Below are 19184 nucleotides of genomic sequence, written 5' to 3'. Positions count from 1 at the left end.
CTGCTAACTCCACCTGCATATCTCTCTCTCTGTCTGTCTCTGTCTCTCTGTGTCTCTCGAATCATGCAAAACCAGGCCCCTCACAGCTGGGAGAATGCAATTCTGTGTGGGACAGCTGCACCAGGGGCTGCAACCAGAGGCTTCTTTTAACTGGAACTTGTCTCCCATAAAGCTGCATCATGGAGCTGGCTAGGTTGTATGGGTAAGGGAGGAGCCCAGGCCTTACTCCTCCCATTGATGTCATTAGGGGGGAGGGGGGGGGTGTGGACTGCAGGATCAGGCCTGAAAAGATCAGCTTCCATCAGATAGATTGGGAGTCAAGGCTGCTTTGTACCTTGTCTGTGGGGGATCTACAGGCCACATTCTTCAAAGGACTGTGCCCAATGCAGACCTCAGAATGGCTCTGGAGGTGGGGCTACTAACCAGGCCACCTGGAGTCCCTGCTTCATGCTCCAGACTGCCTGGATTACCAAGGCCATACCTGCATGCTCAGGTATCCTACCTTTCTGGCATTTTATTTGAGCTTACAGCTCTATTCTAAGGTGCTCATTCCCTAAGCACTACTTGTAAAGGGATGATGTCTCGTCTAGCCTTTAACTCTTTGTTTGCTTCCATGATCCATGCTGGGCAGCTGTGTTAAGTCCAGCCTGACTAGCAGATTGTGGGGGTGTTTAGGTTACAGGCATGCAGTAGGGCCACTAATTCTTGGAAAATAACTTGGGAAATAATTGTTAGGAACTTAAAAGATGCAACAGGGATGTTTCTTCTGCTCTTAGCTATGGGAAAAGGCCAGGCTGGTTCTTCAGTTGATGTAAACTGTAACCATCATGACTTCAGTGGAGCTTTGCTGAAAATCTGTCCCTGTAGGACCTGAATTGTTCCTTCAGTTTATGAACACTGACAGGTGGTGGCTCATGAAGGCAAGACAAGACCCCACGTGCTACTGCTCAAGATGTGACTGGTCTATTAATGCAACACCCTTGGGGCAGCCGCTTTTCTTCTCCAGTCCCCAGCCCTGATCTGTTTTAAAGCTGTTGTTTAATGATTTTTGAGCCCCTTTATCAGCAGTGATAGAGCTTAGAACTTGACTTGTAAGTTAACTCTAAGATGAAGCTAACTGCCTCCCTGCCCCCACCCCTAAACACTTCCTGTTTGGCACTTTGCCTCTTATTCATCAAAGCTCCTGGTTCCCTATGTTGGCACTTTCCTGTACTCATGCTTGATGGAAAGAAGCCAGATCAATACCTCCATGTTGGGCAGCTTTAAGGCAGGACTCTGCAGTGGGTTCAGCTGTGCACTTGCTTCCAACAGTGCAGGAAGGGGCCTGACAGGCCCCGCAGGGTGGATCTGAGGAACACCTGTCCATGCGTAGCTGGTGCCACCTTAGTTGTGGGGGTGCATAGCCCCCCCCTCCCCCCCCCCCCCCCCCCCCCCGGACCAGTCCTGCCAAGCTGGAGGGGGAGTCCCCCTGCGGCCAATCTCACTGCCTGAGCCCGTGACAGCCGATTACTGCAACTGCTTCTGGGAGCAGCTGCAGCGATCGACTGGTGCTTGCAAGGGGGCACTGCTCCCCCCAGCCCATCACCTAAGCAGTGAGCGCGGCTGGGCAGGGGGTGCACTGGCGCTTTCGGGTGTACATGCACCTCTATGTACCCCCTGCGTGTTGTCACTGCCTGGGGCCTGGGCTGTCTGTCCCAAAAGCTACATCTCCCAGGTGGGCCCTAAATCTCACATTGGGGCTGTAACTGCCCAGAGGGCAGTCAAAGTGGAGACCTCTGTACCACGAATGCACGCAGGAAAATGCACTGCCCTGTTGAGGGGCTCAGAGGAGCAGGCGGTGGGGTTCTTTGTGCTTGTTACACCTGTCCTTTGGGGAGCAGGGATATGGAAGTGGCAGCACTATATGTGACTGTGCCCTTGCCCCAAGCTCTGGTTTGTCTGGAAGACAACCCCACACTCCACCACAGAGTTATTACATAGGTAGATTACAGCAGGTGCCTTGAGTGGGAGATCCTCTCTCTGCTCACAGGGAAATTCTCCATAGCTTTGGAGCCAAAGCTACTTTGAACAGACCCTGAGATCTTTGCCTTCCTCCACTTTCTTGGGGAGGCTGACAACCTGAGAGCCCTCCCCTGTGTAACAAGGAGCCTAGGCCAGTCACTTGGCCTCTGGCTATTACAGTGCTCATCATCCAGAGGTCCTTGGGAAAATCGGTGTCTTTATCCATTCTTGCACATGGGGGAGCTGAGGCAACAATGCAGGGGCTGTTGTTTTTCTGAAGGCACCTAAGGTCTTTGGGTGATCCTGCTGCAGAGGGAGAAAACTCCTCACCCCAAGCGTGTTCCTGCAACCCATGCTAGTTCCACCAAATGGAGCTTGTGCCCAGCAGCTCCTGGCCAGGCCCTGGCTCCAAGACCAGCCGCCTGCGGGAATATGACACTGCACAAAAATCTGGTGCCGGCTGGGGCAAGTCTCCCCGCTATTTATAGCTTCCGGCAGGAGGGGCTGGAGGGGGGTGCTCTTAGCACAACCATATTTCCGAGCCTGAGGAAGGTAGCCACGGGCACTTCTTCCCTAAGACTGTCCTGCCCGTCCCTCAGAGATCATGGCCCGAGAGACCTTTGTGTTCACCTCCTCCACATTGCGCTCCCTGCGCCTCCAGAGAGAGCTGCTGGAGCTGGAGGACCGCCGGCGGGCCCTCGCCAGGCAGTGTGTGAGCAGGCGGCTCCCCACAACCACCCGGAGCTTCCAGGCACTGGCCAAGCCTGCTAGGAGACCCCAGTACTGCCGGGACCCCACTGTCCACAATGCCCTGTACACGGGGGACCTGCAGCGGATCAAGAGCATCTTCAAGGATGAGGCCACCGCCAACGTGATCATGGAGACCGTCAGCGAGGAGCTGTTGTGGTCGGCAGAGCTGGGTACGGAGGCTGGGGGCAGGTTGGGCTTTCAGGCATGGCTGGGATCAGTGCAAGGCTGGAGTAGCCTGTTGGTTGCTCCTCCTGCCCTGGGGAAATGATCCCTGCAAAGGAGGCAGAGACCTTTTACTCCCAGGCTTGTCAGGGCCTGGTACCAAGCAGGCTTAATCAAAATCCCCTGGGAATGCCTGGGTTTTCTTCCTGGCTGTAAGGGGGGGTCACAATCTGCTAGTGAGAGCCAGGGCCTCCCAGCAGGGCATCATTGGGCTTATTTGCATTGCGGCAGCACCAGAAAACCCTGGCTGAAATGTGGGTTGCTCTGTGCCAGGCGCTGCCCAGAGATCCCCTGTCCTGCAGGCAGCTTGATCAAGCAGGACATGCATGTAAGAGGAAAGCACCAGGCAGCATGTCCATGGCAGAGCCAGGAAGGGAGCCCTGCTTTCCCCAGCTCTCTGGCCAGAGCCTGCAGACTTGTCTCTCTGGTCTGAACCAGCCCCCACACCTTACCTGGACCTTCTCTTCCTTTCCCCCACACCCTGAGGGGGGTGTGGGCAGTGGGAGCAGTAAGTTAGGTCTAATTCAATGACAGTCAGCTCTACCCAGCTCACATGAGCAGCCAGTGTGAGCCACACCACCACCAACAACAAACCTCTGGGGTAACTTGAGCACACACCATCCATGCAAGAGACCCAGCTTCAGCCCATGTGGTCACATGTGCATGCTCCAGTGGGGGTGGGGGGCACACTGTGTCTAAAAGTGCTCAGCACATGTTGCGCTGCTCACAACAGGGGTAAGGGGAGAGCCACACATTGAGCATCACTGGGCTCAGAGATGGGGTAGGGTGAGCCCACCAGGCCCTTTGGAAGGGGCTCTGAGAAATCCCATTCCTGACCACTGCAGGCCTGTGGGTGCTGAGTCCGCAGAAGAAGCACACGTCCCCCTTGAGGATCACAGCGGCCCGAGGCTACGGGGACTGTGTGAAGCACCTAATCATGCAGGGGGCGGACACTGACTCCTTGGTTGGGGGGAGAGCCGCCCTGCACGACAGTTGTACCCACCACCGCGCAGAATGCACCAGGCTGCTCCTGAGCTATGGGGCCAACGCCAACGTGCTGTCAGAGGAGGGGCTGGCCCCACTGCACTTCTGCACCACCCAGGAGACTTTCCAGTAGGTGCTGCTGGGTGGGTGACGGGTGCTCAGGGTGGGTGGGCTCAGCCAACAGAAGTGTGTCACATTAGGACTAGGAGCTAGAGAGCAGTCACAGCAAAGCCATTGTTAGCCTTCAGAGTCAACAGGCCGTGTACTGGACTCGGGTCAGGGCGGGGGCTAGGAAGCCTGTTGGCAGACTTGGACAGATGTTACTGCATCACTTGCTCCTGGCTTCTGTTGTGAAGGCTATATTCCAGCCAGGCAGGGCTGGAGGTATAGGCTAGCCTTCCCAGATATGGCTAGGTCTGGGGTGGCCAATTTGAGACCAGTTAAGGAGACCTAGTTTCCAGGTAAGGTTGAGCACCAGCCTTATGAATCTCTAGTCATCTCCAGGTGTCTTGGGGTGTGTCCCCCAAATCACTAGGGCCCCACAGGATTAATATTCCCTGCCCTCAAAGAGAAGGAGGGATTTAGTAGCCAAAGGAAGGAGAAGGGTGAGGAGTGATTTTGGGGACTAATGCTGTGGTGCCATTGGAGGGATCCCTCTGGAGCAGCAGAGAGCTCCCCATGCTGCTCATCCCACAACAGCTGTCCTCTCCTCTCCCCCAGTGACCCCAGCTCTCTAGTCAGTCCTGACACCCACCCTGTGACCAACCTCTGGCTCATGTCCCTCAGTCACACAGGGCCAGAGCATACTACAGCTCACCTCCTGCCTGGAGTCTGTCTACAGTGCTCAGTGTATGTCCCTCCACCCCTTGTCCCAAACCCCTGTGCCTGACAAATTATTCTAGGCTAGGCTTGTGGTGGGAGCTCTGGAAGGATGGTTGGTGACACAGGGAGCCTGTACCAGGGGAAAATGCCACAGTCCCTGGGGAGCTCAAAGTACCACGTGCATTGAGTATGGTCCTGCCCATTCCAGGCTGCAGGCACCCTCCTCGCAGCTAGTAACCAGCCCAGTTTCTCTCCCTCTGCATACAGACATGTCTCCTGGGATGACCCATGCCCACATTCTCCCATGGGGCAAGCCCCACTGTTGCCTTTGGTCACACACGTTTATACCCTGCCTCTGTATATGTGTGTGTGTGTGTGTGTGTGTGCGCAGGTGTGCTGAGCTGCTGCTGGAGTATGGGGCCCTGGTGAACCTGAGCACCAAGGACAGGCGGACAACCCCGCTGCATGTGGCTGCCAAGCACGGCCTGGATGAGCACGTGAGGCTATACCTGTGCTACGGCGCTGACCTCTCCCGCCGCAACCGGGAGGGTGAGACGGCCCTTAATGCCGCCTGCGCTGGTGCCGATCGGCCTGAGGAGGCTGAATGCTACTACCGTGCGGTCTGTAGGCTGCTGGAGGCTGGGGCCAATGCCAGGACAGCAGGCAGAAAGAACCATACCCCACTCCACAATGCCTGTAGCAACTGCCACCTCCGCCTGGTGGAGCTGCTGCTGCAGCATGGGGCAGATGTCAATGTAGCCAACTGCGCTGGCTACACGCCCATGGACTGCGCGCTGCAGGCTGTCGAGGACTACCACCAGGGGCAGCCCGAGAGGGTCATCGCTGCCCTGCTGGATCACGGGGCAGCACCTGTCAACCCCAAGGTAGGGGTCCACTCACTGGTGAAGAGAACAGCCATGAAGGGCCCCTGTGCAGCCTGCCAGCTAGGACTCCTGGGTTGTAGTCCCTGCCCAGGGAGAGGAGGGAGGTCCAGTGGTTAAAGGAAGGAGACGTGGGAGGAGCTGGAGCTTCCAGGTTCTGTCTTCCCTGACTGGCCGCGCGTACAAGGCATCTGTTTCCTCATCCGCACAATGGAAATGTTGTCTCGCTCACCCACCACAGAAACTGGTCCTTGCTGAACATACCAGGCTTGGCTCTGATTTCCCCCACGCTGTGAGCTGGGAAGCACTGAGGGCCCCCGAGCAGAAAGAAGCCAGGCTGTCAGCAAGAGACATGCACACATGCCTACCCCCCTTCTCCACAGCTGTGCGCTGAGGGAGAATGGGTGGATAATAGGCTTTCTTCATCTCCTACATGTGGTACAAGGTTCCCTTTGTGCCCAGTGGTCAAAGTTATGCACACAGAGGCCAGCTGTCATTTCCTGAGGTGAGGAAGAAACTACTTCTCTGGCATTATCACTGTGCCCTTAGCACAGGGTGGCTGTGCTCAGCCTAGCTATTCCCACAGCACCGTGTCTTCTGTAGGGCCTCAAGCCCCTTGTATACATATGCTGCAGAACTGTACAAAGGCACCCACTCTGGGTAGGAGCATGGGGCTGGCTGTACTCAGAGCAGGGCTTGGGCCTGCAAACAGTGAGCTTAGTATTTGCAAGTGGCTTGCTAGGGTTTGAACCCATGACTGCAGGGAGCCCCCACACTCCCTGACAGAGGCAGCAGTCTCCTCGCTATCTGGCTCTGTAGCTTCTTATTCACCAGGTGCACCCTGTATTTCTCTTCTCCTTCTCTGCCCTTCCCTTCATGCCCATGTGGTCCTCAGATGCTGAAGTTCTGCTCCTTGTGCCCCCGGGCCCTGGAGGTGTTGCTGAACTCCTATGACCGGATCCTGTCCTGTGACTCGTGGGTGGAAGCAGTGCCACCTGAAATGTGGCAGGTAACTCCAGTCTCCTGCTTAGTGCCCTGCATGCAGGGAAGCTGATCTGGTGATGGGGAATGGTGCAGGGGGGGGGCATTCTTGCAGCCTGACTTTGTTTGCAAATTAAATACAGCTGAGGTGGTAGCAAGACAAGCTTCTCTCGTGTGCCGGCTGTCATCAACCCCCATGAAAAGGGTTGATTCTCTGCAGCCCGCTCCACCTTTGCCCCCCCACCACACACAACTTCCCAGCCTGTGGATCTTGCCAGCTGAATGCCTGCCCATGGGTGCCCCTGGCACAGGATGAGGTGAGATGGCTAGAAGACACCTATACTATTTTTGCACCAGGTGCAATTAGCACAAAAGTAGTGATGATCAGCCCAACTGAGCAGCAGACTCAAGACTGCTTGCTGGGTTTTGTCTTTATGTGCAAGGGGCTCAGACGTGATAGTGGTGGGCAGCAGTCTGAAACCCACAGCATGAGGCTCCAAATGGGGGCTTTGTTAGCACACTCACGGCCTGCATTTACCCTGGGTAACCTCAGAGCCCAGGCCTTCAGTGAGCTCTCCCCTAGTGACTAGACTAAAGTCTTTTGGCTGTGGCATCTGGGGGTCAAGTTCCCCTGGAATAAGCCAGTCCTCCCTGGGGACCAGTCCCCCATTGATTCAAGGGAAAGGCATGGACTAGCAGCTCCCAGATCCTGAGAAAACATAAAGGCTGGTGAGTTCCCGGTGAGAGGAAAGTTTCTGAAGAAAGGGAGATGCAGGGTGAATTTCAACGGAGCTGAGGGCCTTCACATTTCTAGAGAGGACCAGGTCAGAGGTAATGCCTGGGGGATTTGCTTCTGGGCAGGTGGAGAGGGGGCAAGCTATGCTGAAAAATATGGTGTGCGTTCATCTTCCGACACAACCCACATTGGGCCCAACTGCACTGAATCCCTTCCTGTTTTGGCAGGAGCACAAGGCCTTCTATGACTCCGCTTTGCAGATGACAAACCAGCCCCGCCAGCTGCAGCACCTGGCACGCTGCACCATGCGGAAGTACTTGGGAGCTCGGTGCCATTCAGTCATCCCCCGCCTGAACCTGCCTCTGGCCCTGAGGGATTACCTGTGCCTCCCCCTGGAAGGTTACATCCGGTGAAGGGGGAGGACACTTCACCTCCCCCGGCACAGAGGCTCTGAAATGGCGTGGAATTGCAGAGGGGGAAGTGGGGAGAGTAGTTGGCTTCAGTAGAGACTGGGATTGCAAAGCACTCTGGGCCAGATCCTACAGGTTGTTCAGAATGAGTGGTAGCTCTATGAGTGACTTGGTCACTCTGAGTGAGAGGGGCTTGATCTGGCCCTTGCTGGCTGTAATGGGGCTTGGTTTGTGCTGGCACAGATTTCCATGCTGCTGTGCCAAACAGAACAGAAGCAAAGTGCAGCCAATGCACTCACAGGCAGCTCATTCCTAGGGTTCCCTGGACACAGAGCACAGTCAGTATTACTGCCACCAGACACCGCCCAGGCTGAGCAGGATTCAGAGGTTGGGCCTGCCGCAGGGGGCAAGAACATCTTGCATTGCGAGAGCCGGGGTTTATAAATGCATGTGCCCTCCTGCTTCAGAGCACAGAGAGCCTTGTCTGGGGTCATGTTATCTTGTAGCTGCTTCATGGTTTCTGCATTTTCCTCTGAAGTAGCTGGGGCTGGGCATGGCTGCAGGATCCTGAACTGGACAGCACCCTGAAAACTCCTGTGTCCTTGTCAGAGGTATAAGCCTTTGGTTTTCCTAAACCCCAGCAAGTGGGGTGTGCAACTCAGGTCCTTGGGCTGCTTGTGCAAACAAGCTGTAAGTGAAAACGTGCAAAATACAAGCACTGGTGAAGCCTGTACATGTTTCCCAGCAGCTGTACCTAAAACCTGGCGCACATATGTAGTCCTTTTCAGGCTGTACTGCTTTCTGGCTTGGGGACTAGTATGATGTAAAGACCTACATGGACAGAACCACAGGAATTACTGGGACAGGGACAGGACTAGTCTTGTGTCCCTCAGAAACCATGTCTCCTCCAAAGGAAGAGCAGGAATCCCCATCCCCACAGGTAATTATGGAAACCTGCCTATGGCCAATGACCTTTTTCTAACCCACTGTAGTTAGCATGTGCCTCAGAGCAAGGGGCTGCAAGATAATCCCTCTTTCATTCATGGAGCTCAGCATTTAGACAGAAGGGTTAGCACCATTAGCCCCATCCTAGACTTGGGGAAACTGAGGCACGGAGAAGAGAAGAGACTTGCCTGGGGGAGGGGTCACCTAGAAGAGCCCAGGTCTCCTGTGCTCCAGGCCAATACTCAAGCCGCCGGCCCACACCAGCTCCTTACATAAACAGCCTGTCTTTCTGCCTGAATCTTGATGTCATTAATCTGTTTTCCTAGTGAGCTTAAACACTACAAGCAGTTTGCACTGACATATTCTGTTGAGCCTTTGCACTTTATTACCTGCCTGCAATCTAATTGTTCTTGATAGAAAATAAAGCGCTGAAATATGTTTCGAGACAAAACTGTTTTTGGTCCTTTCCTACACTCCCTGATCAGAGGATCTGAGCATTTAGCTGCACTCAAAAGGGGATTGCTAGCACCAAAGGGACTGTTAGATGGAGCTCCGTGGTGAGAAGGATAAGTCTGAGAGTGAACGTGGTTGGTAGGTGGCCAGAAGAATGATCAATTGTAGGGCTAGGGTTTGCCTGCAAGGTGGAATTTGCACTAGATGGAAGCATTACACCATCAAAGTAGAAATATCAGAGGGTGGCTGAGGAGATATTTAAGCTTAGAGGGAAATCTCTAGGGTTTTTTGGTTTGTTTTGTTTTATTAATATCTTTAGTGTTCTAGGTCAAATCAGCCAAATCAGTTTCAAATCATATTGAATGAACAGAATTAAATCGTTCCAGAAACCATATTGATTGACCAGGCAGAACTCAATCATTCTAAACACCATGTATGGTGCTACAACTGGCCAGCGATCTGTCCCAGGCTCTCACCTGGGGAGGGAGGGGGGTTATTATAAAATATATATCTCTATATATCCATAAAGTTATATATATCTATACTCCTAGTCACACACCAAAAGGGAAAACCATAAACCCGTCACAAAATCTGCACCCATGCACCTGTACAAAGGGCCGCTGGCCACTCAAAATCATTACAATATATGCACCCACACACAAGTCCGCTGGTCTCTCAGACCAGACAGCACAGTCCCTTCATCACCACATGATGACAGGGTCACAAACTCAGATAACCCATTGTCCGTGTTGCTGTCACTCCAGCTCCTGCTGGAGGACTCGCTGCTGTCGCTGTTGCTGTCCTCAGATCCGGTCATCTCTGCCTCCTCTTCACTGTCACAGTCCGGCTCCCTGCTGCAGGGGGAGGAGGGGAGGGGGCTGCGGGTTGGAAGGTCCTGTGCCAAGTGTCTCTCTGCCAGGTGCCTTTGGCCGCATCCTCACCATCCTCTGCTATCGCTGTCTGGTAGTAGGTCTAGAGTTCGTCAGAGCCATTTTAATACAGTCTACCACCTCTATGTCCATGTGCTTGTACATCGGTAGGTTCCTAGCTTTCCACAAGGCACTCCTGATGCAGGATGCCAGCTGGTTGACACGGATTGACAGGCTTCCCTAATGTTTGGAGAGGTGCTTGTACAGCGCCAGCTCTCTGGTCAGCTGACTGACCCCGGTCACCGCTTCACAGACCCGTTTTACCATTTTCCACACCTCCTTGGCGTAGATGCAGAGCCAGAGGAGGTGGTCAGATATTTCCAAATCCACTGGCAGACATCCTACGTGCAGGCCCAAGCCCAGAGGTCTTGGGATTCCGATGGCCCCAGAAACTACAGGCAAGCATCCTCCACCCAAGACTCTCAAGTCTGGGACTTCAGATATTTAGCCCAGAAGAAGCTGAGAAATCTTGGCTTTGTTTTTATAGTTTCATAGTTTGTAGGGTCGGAAGGGACCTTGACAGATTCATAGATTCATAGATGTTTGGGTCGGAAGGGACCTCAATAGATCATCGAGTCCGACCCCCTGCATAGGCAGGAAAGAGTGCTAGGTTCAGATGACCCCAGCTAGATACCTATCTAACCTCCTCTTGAAGACCCCCAGGGTAGGGGAGAGCACCACCTCCCTTGGGAGCCCGTTCCAGACCTTGGCCACTCGAACTGTGAAGAAGTTCTTCCTAATCTCCAGTCTAAATCTGCTCTCTGCTAGCTTGTGGCCATTATTTCTTGTAACCCCCGGGGGCGCCTTGGTGAGTAGAGCCTCACCAATTCCCTTCTGCGCCCCCCTGATGAACATATAGGCAGCCACAAGGTCATAGATTCATAGATGTTAGGGTCGGAAGGGACCTCAATAGATCGAGTCCGACCCCCTGCATAGGCAGGAAAGAGTGCTGGGTCTAGATGACCCCAGCTAGATGCCTATCTAATCTCCTCTTGAAGACCCCCAGGGTAGGGGAGAGCACCACCTCCCTTGGGAGCCCGTTCCAGACCTTGGCCACTCGAACTGTGAAGAAGTTCTTCCTAATGTCCAATCTAAATCTGCTCTCTGCTAGCTTGTGGCCATCATTTCTTGTAACCCCTGGGGGCGCCTTGGTGAATAAAACCTCACCGATTCCCTTCTGTGCCCCCGTGAGATCATCAAGTCTGACCCCCTGCCATGGCAGGAAAGAGCACTGGGGTCAAACGACCCCAGCAAGGTGTTCATCCAGCCTCCTCTTAAAGACCCCCAGGGTAGGAGCCAGCACCACTTCTCTTGGAAGTTGGTTCCAGATCCTAGCTGCCCTGACTGTAAAGTAGCACCTGATGTCTAGCCTGAATCTACCCTCTGCCAGCTTGTGACTGTTATTTCTAGTCACTACTGGTAGTGCTCAGGGGAACAGGGACTCCCCCAATGCCTGCTGGTCCTCTCTGACTAGTTTGTAACAGGCCACTAGATCCCCCCTCAGCCTTCTCTTGTGGAGGCTGAACAGGTTCAGGTCCTTTAGCCTTTCCTCGTGGGGCCTGCCCTGCTGCCCCCTGATCATGCGAGTGGCCCTCCTCTGGACCCTTTCAATGCTGTCCACATCCCTCCTGAAGTGCGGTGCCCAGAACTGGACGCAGTACTCCAGCTGTGGCCTGACCAGTGTTGCATAGAGGGGGAGGATCACCTCCCTGGACCTGCCTGAAATGCATCTGTGGATGCACAACAAGGTGCGGTTGGCCTTCCTGACCGTGTCCCCACACTGTCGGCCCATGTTCAATTTGGCATCAATAATGATTCCAAGATCCTTTTCTGCCTCTGCACTGACAAGAAGGGAGTTCCCCAGCCTGTAGGTATGCTGCTGGTTCTTCCTCCCCAGGTGCAGCACCTTGCACTTGTCAGTGTTGAAACCCATCCTGTTCTCATCTGCCCACGCCTGTAACCTGTCTAGGTCCGATTGCAGCCTATTCCTCCCTTCTAGCATGCCCACATCCCCCCACATCTTACTGTCATCAGCAAATCTGAATAGGGTGCTTTTTACCCCCTTGTCCAAGTCACTGATGAAGATGTTGAACAGCACGGGTCTGAGGACCGAGCCCTGGGGGACCCTGCTGCCCACATCCCTCCAGGTCAAAAATGACCCGTCCACCACCACTCTATGGGTGCAGCCCTCCAGCCAGTTAGCGACCCATTTGACCGTGTGGGTGTTGACGCCACAGCCCCCTAGTTTTTTAATGAGAATGGGGTGAGAGACAGTGCCAAAGGCCTTCTTGAAGTTCAGAAAGACTACGTCCATTGCTACCCCTGCGTCTAAGGATTTTGTGACCTGGTCACAGAAGGCCACCAGGTTGGTCTGACAGGACCTGCCTCTAATGAACCCGTGTTGGTTGCCCCTAAGCATAACCTCCCCTGCTGGCCCCTCGTGGACATACGCCAGGATAATTCTCTCAAAAAACTTACCCGGGATCAAGATAAGACTAACTGGCCTATAGGTAAGACTACATTATGCATGTATCGCAGATATGGCACTTCTCTCCTAGCTTCCCAGCTCAGTTCCATCCTCCATGGTTCCATTATATTGGTACTGCAAGAAAACAAGCACCAGCACCCAGCCAGTTATGAGAGAGTCCAGTTATTTGGCAAAGTCTGGTCCTCCTGCTCCTTTAGCCTTCCATGAAGTCAATATTTCACCCAGAGTCTTCATCACTCTCAAATGTATCCCAAGTCTAGCAGAAAGGATAGCAGAAATATGGGGGGCTACCTACAGTACACAGCTGATAATGCCAGAGGTACCTACATGAAGTGTAGGATGGCTTGGATAGAGATGATCCTGCCTTAGGCAGGAGGCAGGACTAGATGACCTATGGAGGTCCTTTCCAGCCCTACTTCTCTTATGATGCTACAAGCATTACTTGAACACCCATCTATCAAGCGCCAGCATCACACAGCTGCACCTGCATAAAATGGGTGGGCACACAGAGTATTAGCCTCTAGAAACAAGCATCTGATACTAATGGACTCTTATGGCTAGGGTCTGGGGGTGATAGGCCTTGGCAGGGCATTCTTAGCATGCAGCTACTGGGGACACAGGAGTAGCCTGATCTCTAATGCTGGTGAAAGAAGCCACAAGGGATCAGATATATATATTTTTACAAAAAAATTTTTCTTTTTTGTAAAAATATATATATCTCCCTTCTATCAGCTTTCCTTTACACACCTCACCCACAAACACCACAAAACCCACACACCCATTACAATACGCACACCAAAGCAGGGCCAGGCTCCACCCCGCCTCGCGTCACCCCCGCCTCACGCCACTTCCGGCTCGAGTGACGTGATGCCCCGCCCCCCGTGTCACCCCGGGGCGCTGCACGCTCCTCCCTCGCCGGCCCCGCCCCACTTCCGGCAGCCAGGGGCGGGGCCACCCATCCAGTCCCGTCCCTTCCTGTCTCTTTTCACGTGCGTCACTAGCAGGCGCCGGCCCGCTCGGGCGGCCTCCCCTCGGGGCGCGCTCTGGTGACGCCATTCTCCCGGCGCCTGCGGGGCTGAGCCGCGTCGGTGTTGTGCGCCTTCCGGGGCGGGGCCGCCCAGCAGCCACCGAGGAAGGTGCCGGTGAGTGCGCGGGGCCGCCGCGGGGCCGGGGCCCCTCTCCCACCGGGCCCGGGGGCGGGGCGGGCGCTGCCCCACCAAGGTCGCGTAGGTGGCCCTGCCCCGCCGCGCCCGTTGGCGGGAGGAGGCGGTGGCCAAGGAGGGGCGGGGCCTGTCTCACGGTCCCTGAGGGGTTACGTGCTGCCAGCGGGGAGGGGGGCGGGGCCGTCTCCCCCGGGGCAGCCCCGGCCCGGCCGACCCCCCCCTTCCCTCCCCCGCGCGGGCTGGCGCTGCTACGAGCCTGATTTGCCGGCTGCGGGCTGCTTTGGAGGGAAAGGGGCCGCGATAGCGCAGGTAGGGCGCCTCCTGGTCCCGTCTCCAGAGGGCTCTGGCACTGGCTTGAACCGGCTGGGCTCTCTCCTTCTTCCCCCTCCCAGCCCCGAGCCCTGGTGTCGCAGTGAGTGAGGAGCTGAGACATGGAACCCCTGGGCGCAACCATCATTGAAGGTATTGGGGATGAGGTGATGGTGGTAGCCAGCGTGTTAGTGGTTGTCCTGGCCCTGGTCACGGCCTGGCTTTCCACCTACGTGGCAGATGGCAGCAGCCAGCTTCTGGGAAGTATTGTTGCCCCGGGAGACTCCTCGGTGATCCGGCTCAGCCCCGTCGAAAGGTACGTGGGGGCATCGGGTACTGTTGAGCCTGCTGAGTCCCAGGGCCCCACTGAGAGCACGGAGGAGAAAGCCGAAGAAGAAGGAGAAGCTAATGCACCAGTGGTCGAGCAGGGGGGCAGCAGCAGCAGCTCCTCTGACCCCAGCCTCGACCACCTGCTAAACATACAAGGCTTGCCTAAGAGGACATCATCTGCCCAGTCCGGCGTCCAGGAGTGCATAGGCCAAGACAGCCAAGGAACTTCTGCAGGGACGCACGCTGCGGAAGAGAGCGAGCCGTGCCCCGGGCTCATCAAAGTGCGCCTCAAGTTCCTCAACGACACAGAGGAGGTGGCCGTGGTGAGGCCAGAGGACACCGTGGGCATTCTCAAGAGGTAAGGCCCAGGGAGAGCCTTTGAGAGGAGGAGCCCACTTAAGGCTGAAGCACACAGATGGTCGCTTCCTACCTGTCTGTACAGCAACCTACAGTGGAGCCACTAGGCCCTGCTGCCTTTTAAGCCTATATTAATCTAATACTTTTGTAGCAGTTTGAATGATGCACTTCCTGGTTGGGAGGGTTTGTATCTAACAGTGGCCCTCAACCTTTTAGAGTAGTGGGCTGGGTGCTTGCAGCCCAGGTGCACTGCAGGTCACCACCTTGCTCTGGTAGGGGAGGGGAGTGGGGGGAGAGAGTGTACCTAGGGTAGGCTGCCCCTGTCATAGGGGAGGGGAAAGAGGGAGACCAGAGAAAGCTGCAGAAAGGGATCAGCACAACATAGAGCAAAGAAGGACGCACGCTGAGCTGAGCTGCTTGCAGCTGACTCCTCGAGCTGTCGGCTGGATTTAGTTACTTTGGTGGCTGGATCTAGCCCGTGGGTCATAGGTTGAGCATCACCAGCCTAAAACTTTCAGAGTACTACGAGTGCACAGAGCTCACTACAGCAGGAGGTTATTACCTATGTCTCCTCACCATGCCTGTTTCCCAGTCTGGAAAACAAGGAAGGGGCTTGCTCAGTGTCTCAGCAAGCCACCAGCAGAGGCAGGCATAAAACCTAGGTGTCCTGAATACTGCCTAAGGACACAAGGAATAATATGGTGCAGATCACTGATGCCCAATCCTGGTTGGCACTGTTAAATGATCTTTTTTAATGCAGTAGGGACCAACCTTTTTAGCAGGCATGCAACAAATTAGTAGGGGTGTACCGGTAGAGATTTTGGGGGCTGATACTGGTAGCTGATTTTTTATGGAGGCATATCGGCTGATACCGATCTGATTTCTGAGATGGCTGCATCCAGCTGGTAAGTCTGTTGTGGTAGAAGGGAAAGGGAATGGGGGGAGCAAATCAGTGCCCCCTATGGTGAGGGAGGGAGTGGGGCTGGGGTGGGTGCTGCCCAAGCAGAGCATGGGATGGAGCCATGGCTCAACTGGGGGGGGTGTGGGGAGGGGGGAGGCCTTGTGGGGCTACGACTAAATTTGGGGTGGCTGCAGCCTGCACCCATAGCCTCCCTCCCAGTGCCACTGCTGCCTGCCCGGGCCCCCCCACAGCCAGAAAGAGCCCAGTGTGGCCTACAGCTGCAGCCTGCCCTGTCCCGCTTCACACAGATCTGGGGGCACATACCCCCTCTCCACCCCGTGCCCTCCTGGGGTACACACAGTGGCAGGAGTCGCTCCCCCCCCCATGAACTGTGGCTCTGTCTGCTGCCCCGCCCTGGCTGGGCAGTGCCTGTGCCATCCCCCAACCCCACTCCCTCCCTCACTGCAGGGGGTGTTGATCTGCGCGCCCCCCCCCTTCCCTTCCCCTTCCCATCCACCACAACAGACTTACCAGCTGTATGCAGCATTCCATGCTGCTGGGCTGTGCTTCTTGTTGCCTGCACGCACGCACGAGCATTTATCAGCCAAATTATTGGCCACAGCAGGCCGGTTTTCCAATATACTCAATTTTCTTTATATCGGTGCTGACCTGATATCAGACTGATGTATCTGTGCACCTCTACAAATTAGTCCTGCATTTTGCCCAATCTCCCCCATGCTGCTTGGCCCCAGTCCGCTGGGGGTCTGCCTGTGCTGCTTTTGGCATGCGTGTCACAGGTTGGCCATCCGTGCTCTAATATACACAACTGAGTGGCTACAGGACTTCATGGGTTGAAGTCCCTGTTACCTTCAGTGCCACCTGGGACAGGCAGAGCATGTAACTTCACTTCTCCATATGCTTTGGCTCCTCATAGGAAGTGGCTGATACTGTGTTGTAGGAGAGGAGCATTATAGGACAATAGGGGTGGAAATGACCTCACAAGTTCATCTAGGCTAGCCCCCTCCTCACAGCAGGATCATCCCTGCCAGGTGTGTGTCCAACCTGCCTTTGAATGTTTCCAGGGATGGAGATTCCACAACTTCCTTAAGTAGCCTGTTCCAATGCCTGACCATCTTCAGAGTCTGAAAGTTCCCCCTAATCACCAGCTTAAATTTCCTCTGCTGAAGCTTGTTATCAGATACCCCTTCAGTCTTATTTTCTCCAAGCTAAATAACCCCAGTTCTTTAAGTCTTTCCTTGTAAGTCTGGTCTCCCACAACCCTGATCACTTTTGTTGCCTTGTGCTGGACTCTTTCCAAAACTGCCCACATCTGTCTGGGTGTGTGGGGCCCAAAACTGAACATGGTACAGCAGGTGAGGTTTCATCATCCATGGTGAACAGAGCAGAAAAATCATTTCCCTTTATTTGCAAGAGAGACTCCTATAAACACAATCCAGGCTGCTGTTGGCTCTTTTTTTTTTTTTGCAACAAGGGCACACTGTTGGCTCATTCAGCTTATGGTCCACTGTAACCCCCAGGTCTTCCTCTGTAGAACTGAAGCCTGGCCAGTCATTCCCCATTTTGCCTCTGTGTATATGGTTATTCTGTCCCAAGTGCAGGACTTTACTTGTCCTTGTTGAATCTCATCTGAGGAGGATGTAGACTGCCCCTTGTGAGTGGTCATATTTGGACCCTTTCAGTAATGTGTGTCCTCTGCAGCACAGGCTGCATAGTTAAAGCAAGGTAAGCAGGCACCTCTGGCCTCTTCCCAGCCTGTCTCCACTGCAGTGAGGGCCTTGCGTCCCAAGCATCTCTGACCCTCTGCCTTTCTCTCTCCCTCTCTCTCTTCAAAAAGTAAATATTTTCCAGGCCAAGAGAATCAGATGAAGTTTATTTACCAGGGCCAGTTACTCCAGGACCAGGCACGGACCCTCCGCTCCCTCAATATTGTGGACAACTGTGTCATCCACTGCCACCTCTCGCAAACCACTGCCTCCAGCCTCCCTGATGCAGCAGGCACCCCACCAGAGACTGGGGGCATCACTGTGAATGTCGGCAACCTGATGATACCAATCTTTGTGGTGATGCTGGCTGTGATCTGGTACTTCCGCATCAATTACCGTCAGTTCTTCACAGCCCCAGCCACAGTCTCCTTGGTTGGGGTGACTGTGTTCTTCAGCTTCCTGGTGTTTGGGATGTACGGACGATAAGGGGGCAACTTCCCCTTCTCCAGTTGTCCCTTTAACTGGAACCCAGCACTTGTTTTATAGCTTCCATTTTAAATGCGCCATGACAAATGGTGCAATGGAAACTGGTAGCCAGGAGCCGGAGAAACCGTGTGCCCTTCTGGAGGACACAGCCTGTGCCCATGCACAGTGGAAGAGAGGCCTCTGGTTGGTTTCCTCATCTTGCTGCTGCTTCATGAGACTTGTCCCCTCTGTGGAAAGGGACAGCTGTGCCAGGTGCTGCTTCCACTCTGGCTTGCTTAGTTTTACTGTGAGACTAATCACTCCCTAGACAAAAGCCTCCCCTGCTAAGGAGATGCAGCCGTTCCTCTCAGGCAGAGGGGAGGGAGGGAACTGACCTTCCTGCTCCCCTCAGCACATGCATTCTGAGTGAGCCTCAGCTGTATGAAGGAGTCCTGCAAAGAGCTGCATCCCAGCTTGGCAGATTGCATTTGGTTGAGGCCTTTTGCTTCCCTCTGGTACGCAGGCCTTGGTAGAACCCAGCTACTCTAGGTTTGCATGCTCAGGCTTGTGCTAGTGGGCTGTAGACCATGCTCCCCTCAGTGCAGCATATAGAGCAAACATAGCATGCTCTGCACAGAAGGGACCCTGGCTGGTGCCTCTCTCCTGTCAATTCCTGCCTCCCCCTCCCATGCCAAGATTAGCTACAGTTCTTGCTCACCCAGTACCATAGTGCAAGTTCTGAAGTGCTGGCAGGTTCCCACTGCTGCTGACATGTAGCAGCTCTCTACTTCCCAGCCTTCACTTGCTATTCACTAGGCCCAGTACTCCTGCTTCTCAAGACCAAACTGACTGTCTGGCACCTTATCAAGCAGGGAAGAGACTTTTTAAAAGGACTTTCTTTCTTTTTTTTAAAAATAAATAAAAGATTGCAACTTATGCTGAGGTCTTTTGGGCTCTGCCCAGTAGAGCTGGTCTCTGTGCTTAAGACCATTTGGTGACACACATTTTAACTTTTTGTAGCCTGTTTCCTATGAACACATTGAAAGACAAGGCTGGACTGGACCTCATTTAAAAAATGAAGTCATGAATGTGTGGGGAAGGGATGTGGTTTGTTTGACGTTCCTGCAGTGTTTGAGCCACTTTATGTTCCAACTCGAGTAGGTAAGATAGGATAGAAGGCACTGCTGTTGAAAGCAACAGCTTCTTCCCTTTAGAGGGGTAGAGTGCTTATACTAACATGGCTTGTTCCATTTCTTGAACTAGATTAAGCAGTGCTATTATAAGCCAGCTTTACACCTACCTCCATTCCTTATACAGTGTGTGGTCCATAGTC

At 54.3% G+C, this 19184-nt stretch overlaps 2 protein-coding genes across 2 annotated transcripts; both read left to right on the top strand.

Moving 5' to 3' along the window:
- Positions 1–60: 60 nt before the first annotated feature.
- ASB16 (ankyrin repeat and SOCS box containing 16) lies at positions 61–8952 on the top strand. The gene is made up of 5 exons (XM_006271550.4): positions 61–2921; positions 3819–4086; positions 5171–5663; positions 6556–6669; positions 7605–8952. Exons 1-5 carry the CDS (start codon positions 2606–2608, stop codon positions 7788–7790), a joined length of 1377 nt encoding a protein of 458 aa, XP_006271612.2. The 5' UTR covers positions 61–2605; the 3' UTR covers positions 7791–8952.
- Positions 8953–13600: 4648 nt separating this feature from the next.
- TMUB2 (transmembrane and ubiquitin like domain containing 2) lies at positions 13601–18787 on the top strand. Its single transcript, XM_006271551.4, has 3 exons — positions 13601–13744; positions 14158–14762; positions 17518–18787. Exons 2-3 carry the CDS (start codon positions 14197–14199, stop codon positions 17870–17872), a joined length of 921 nt encoding a protein of 306 aa, XP_006271613.1. The 5' UTR covers positions 13601–13744; positions 14158–14196; the 3' UTR covers positions 17873–18787.
- The last annotated feature ends 397 nt before the right edge of the window (positions 18788–19184 follow it).

Source organism: Alligator mississippiensis, chromosome 4 (genome assembly GCF_030867095.1).
Source record: "Alligator mississippiensis isolate rAllMis1 chromosome 4, rAllMis1, whole genome shotgun sequence".
NCBI classification, from domain to species: domain Eukaryota; kingdom Metazoa; phylum Chordata; order Crocodylia; family Alligatoridae; genus Alligator; species Alligator mississippiensis.
The sequence above is the reverse complement of the archived record's forward strand: the minus strand, read 5'-3'. Positions and strand labels throughout refer to the sequence as shown.

What these genes read in the sequence shown, in the direction of transcription:
- ASB16 (XM_006271550.4), top strand. Translation starts at nt 2,606, where the DNA reads ATGGCCCGAGAGACCTTTGTGTTCACCTCCTCCACATTGCGCTCCCTG. An exon ending in ACCACCCAGGAGACTTTCCA is followed by an intron (nt 4,087 to 5,170) that starts GTAGGTGCTGCT and finishes GTGTGTGCGCAG; the next exon opens with GTGTGCTGAGCTGCTGCTGG. An exon ending in CAGCACCTGTCAACCCCAAG is followed by an intron (nt 5,664 to 6,555) that starts GTAGGGGTCCAC and finishes TGTGGTCCTCAG; the next exon opens with ATGCTGAAGTTCTGCTCCTT.
- TMUB2 (XM_006271551.4), top strand. Translation starts at nt 14,197, where the DNA reads ATGGAACCCCTGGGCGCAACCATCATTGAAGGTATTGGGGATGAGGTG. An exon ending in ACCGTGGGCATTCTCAAGAG is followed by an intron (nt 14,763 to 17,517) that starts GTAAGGCCCAGG and finishes CTCTTCAAAAAG; the next exon opens with TAAATATTTTCCAGGCCAAG.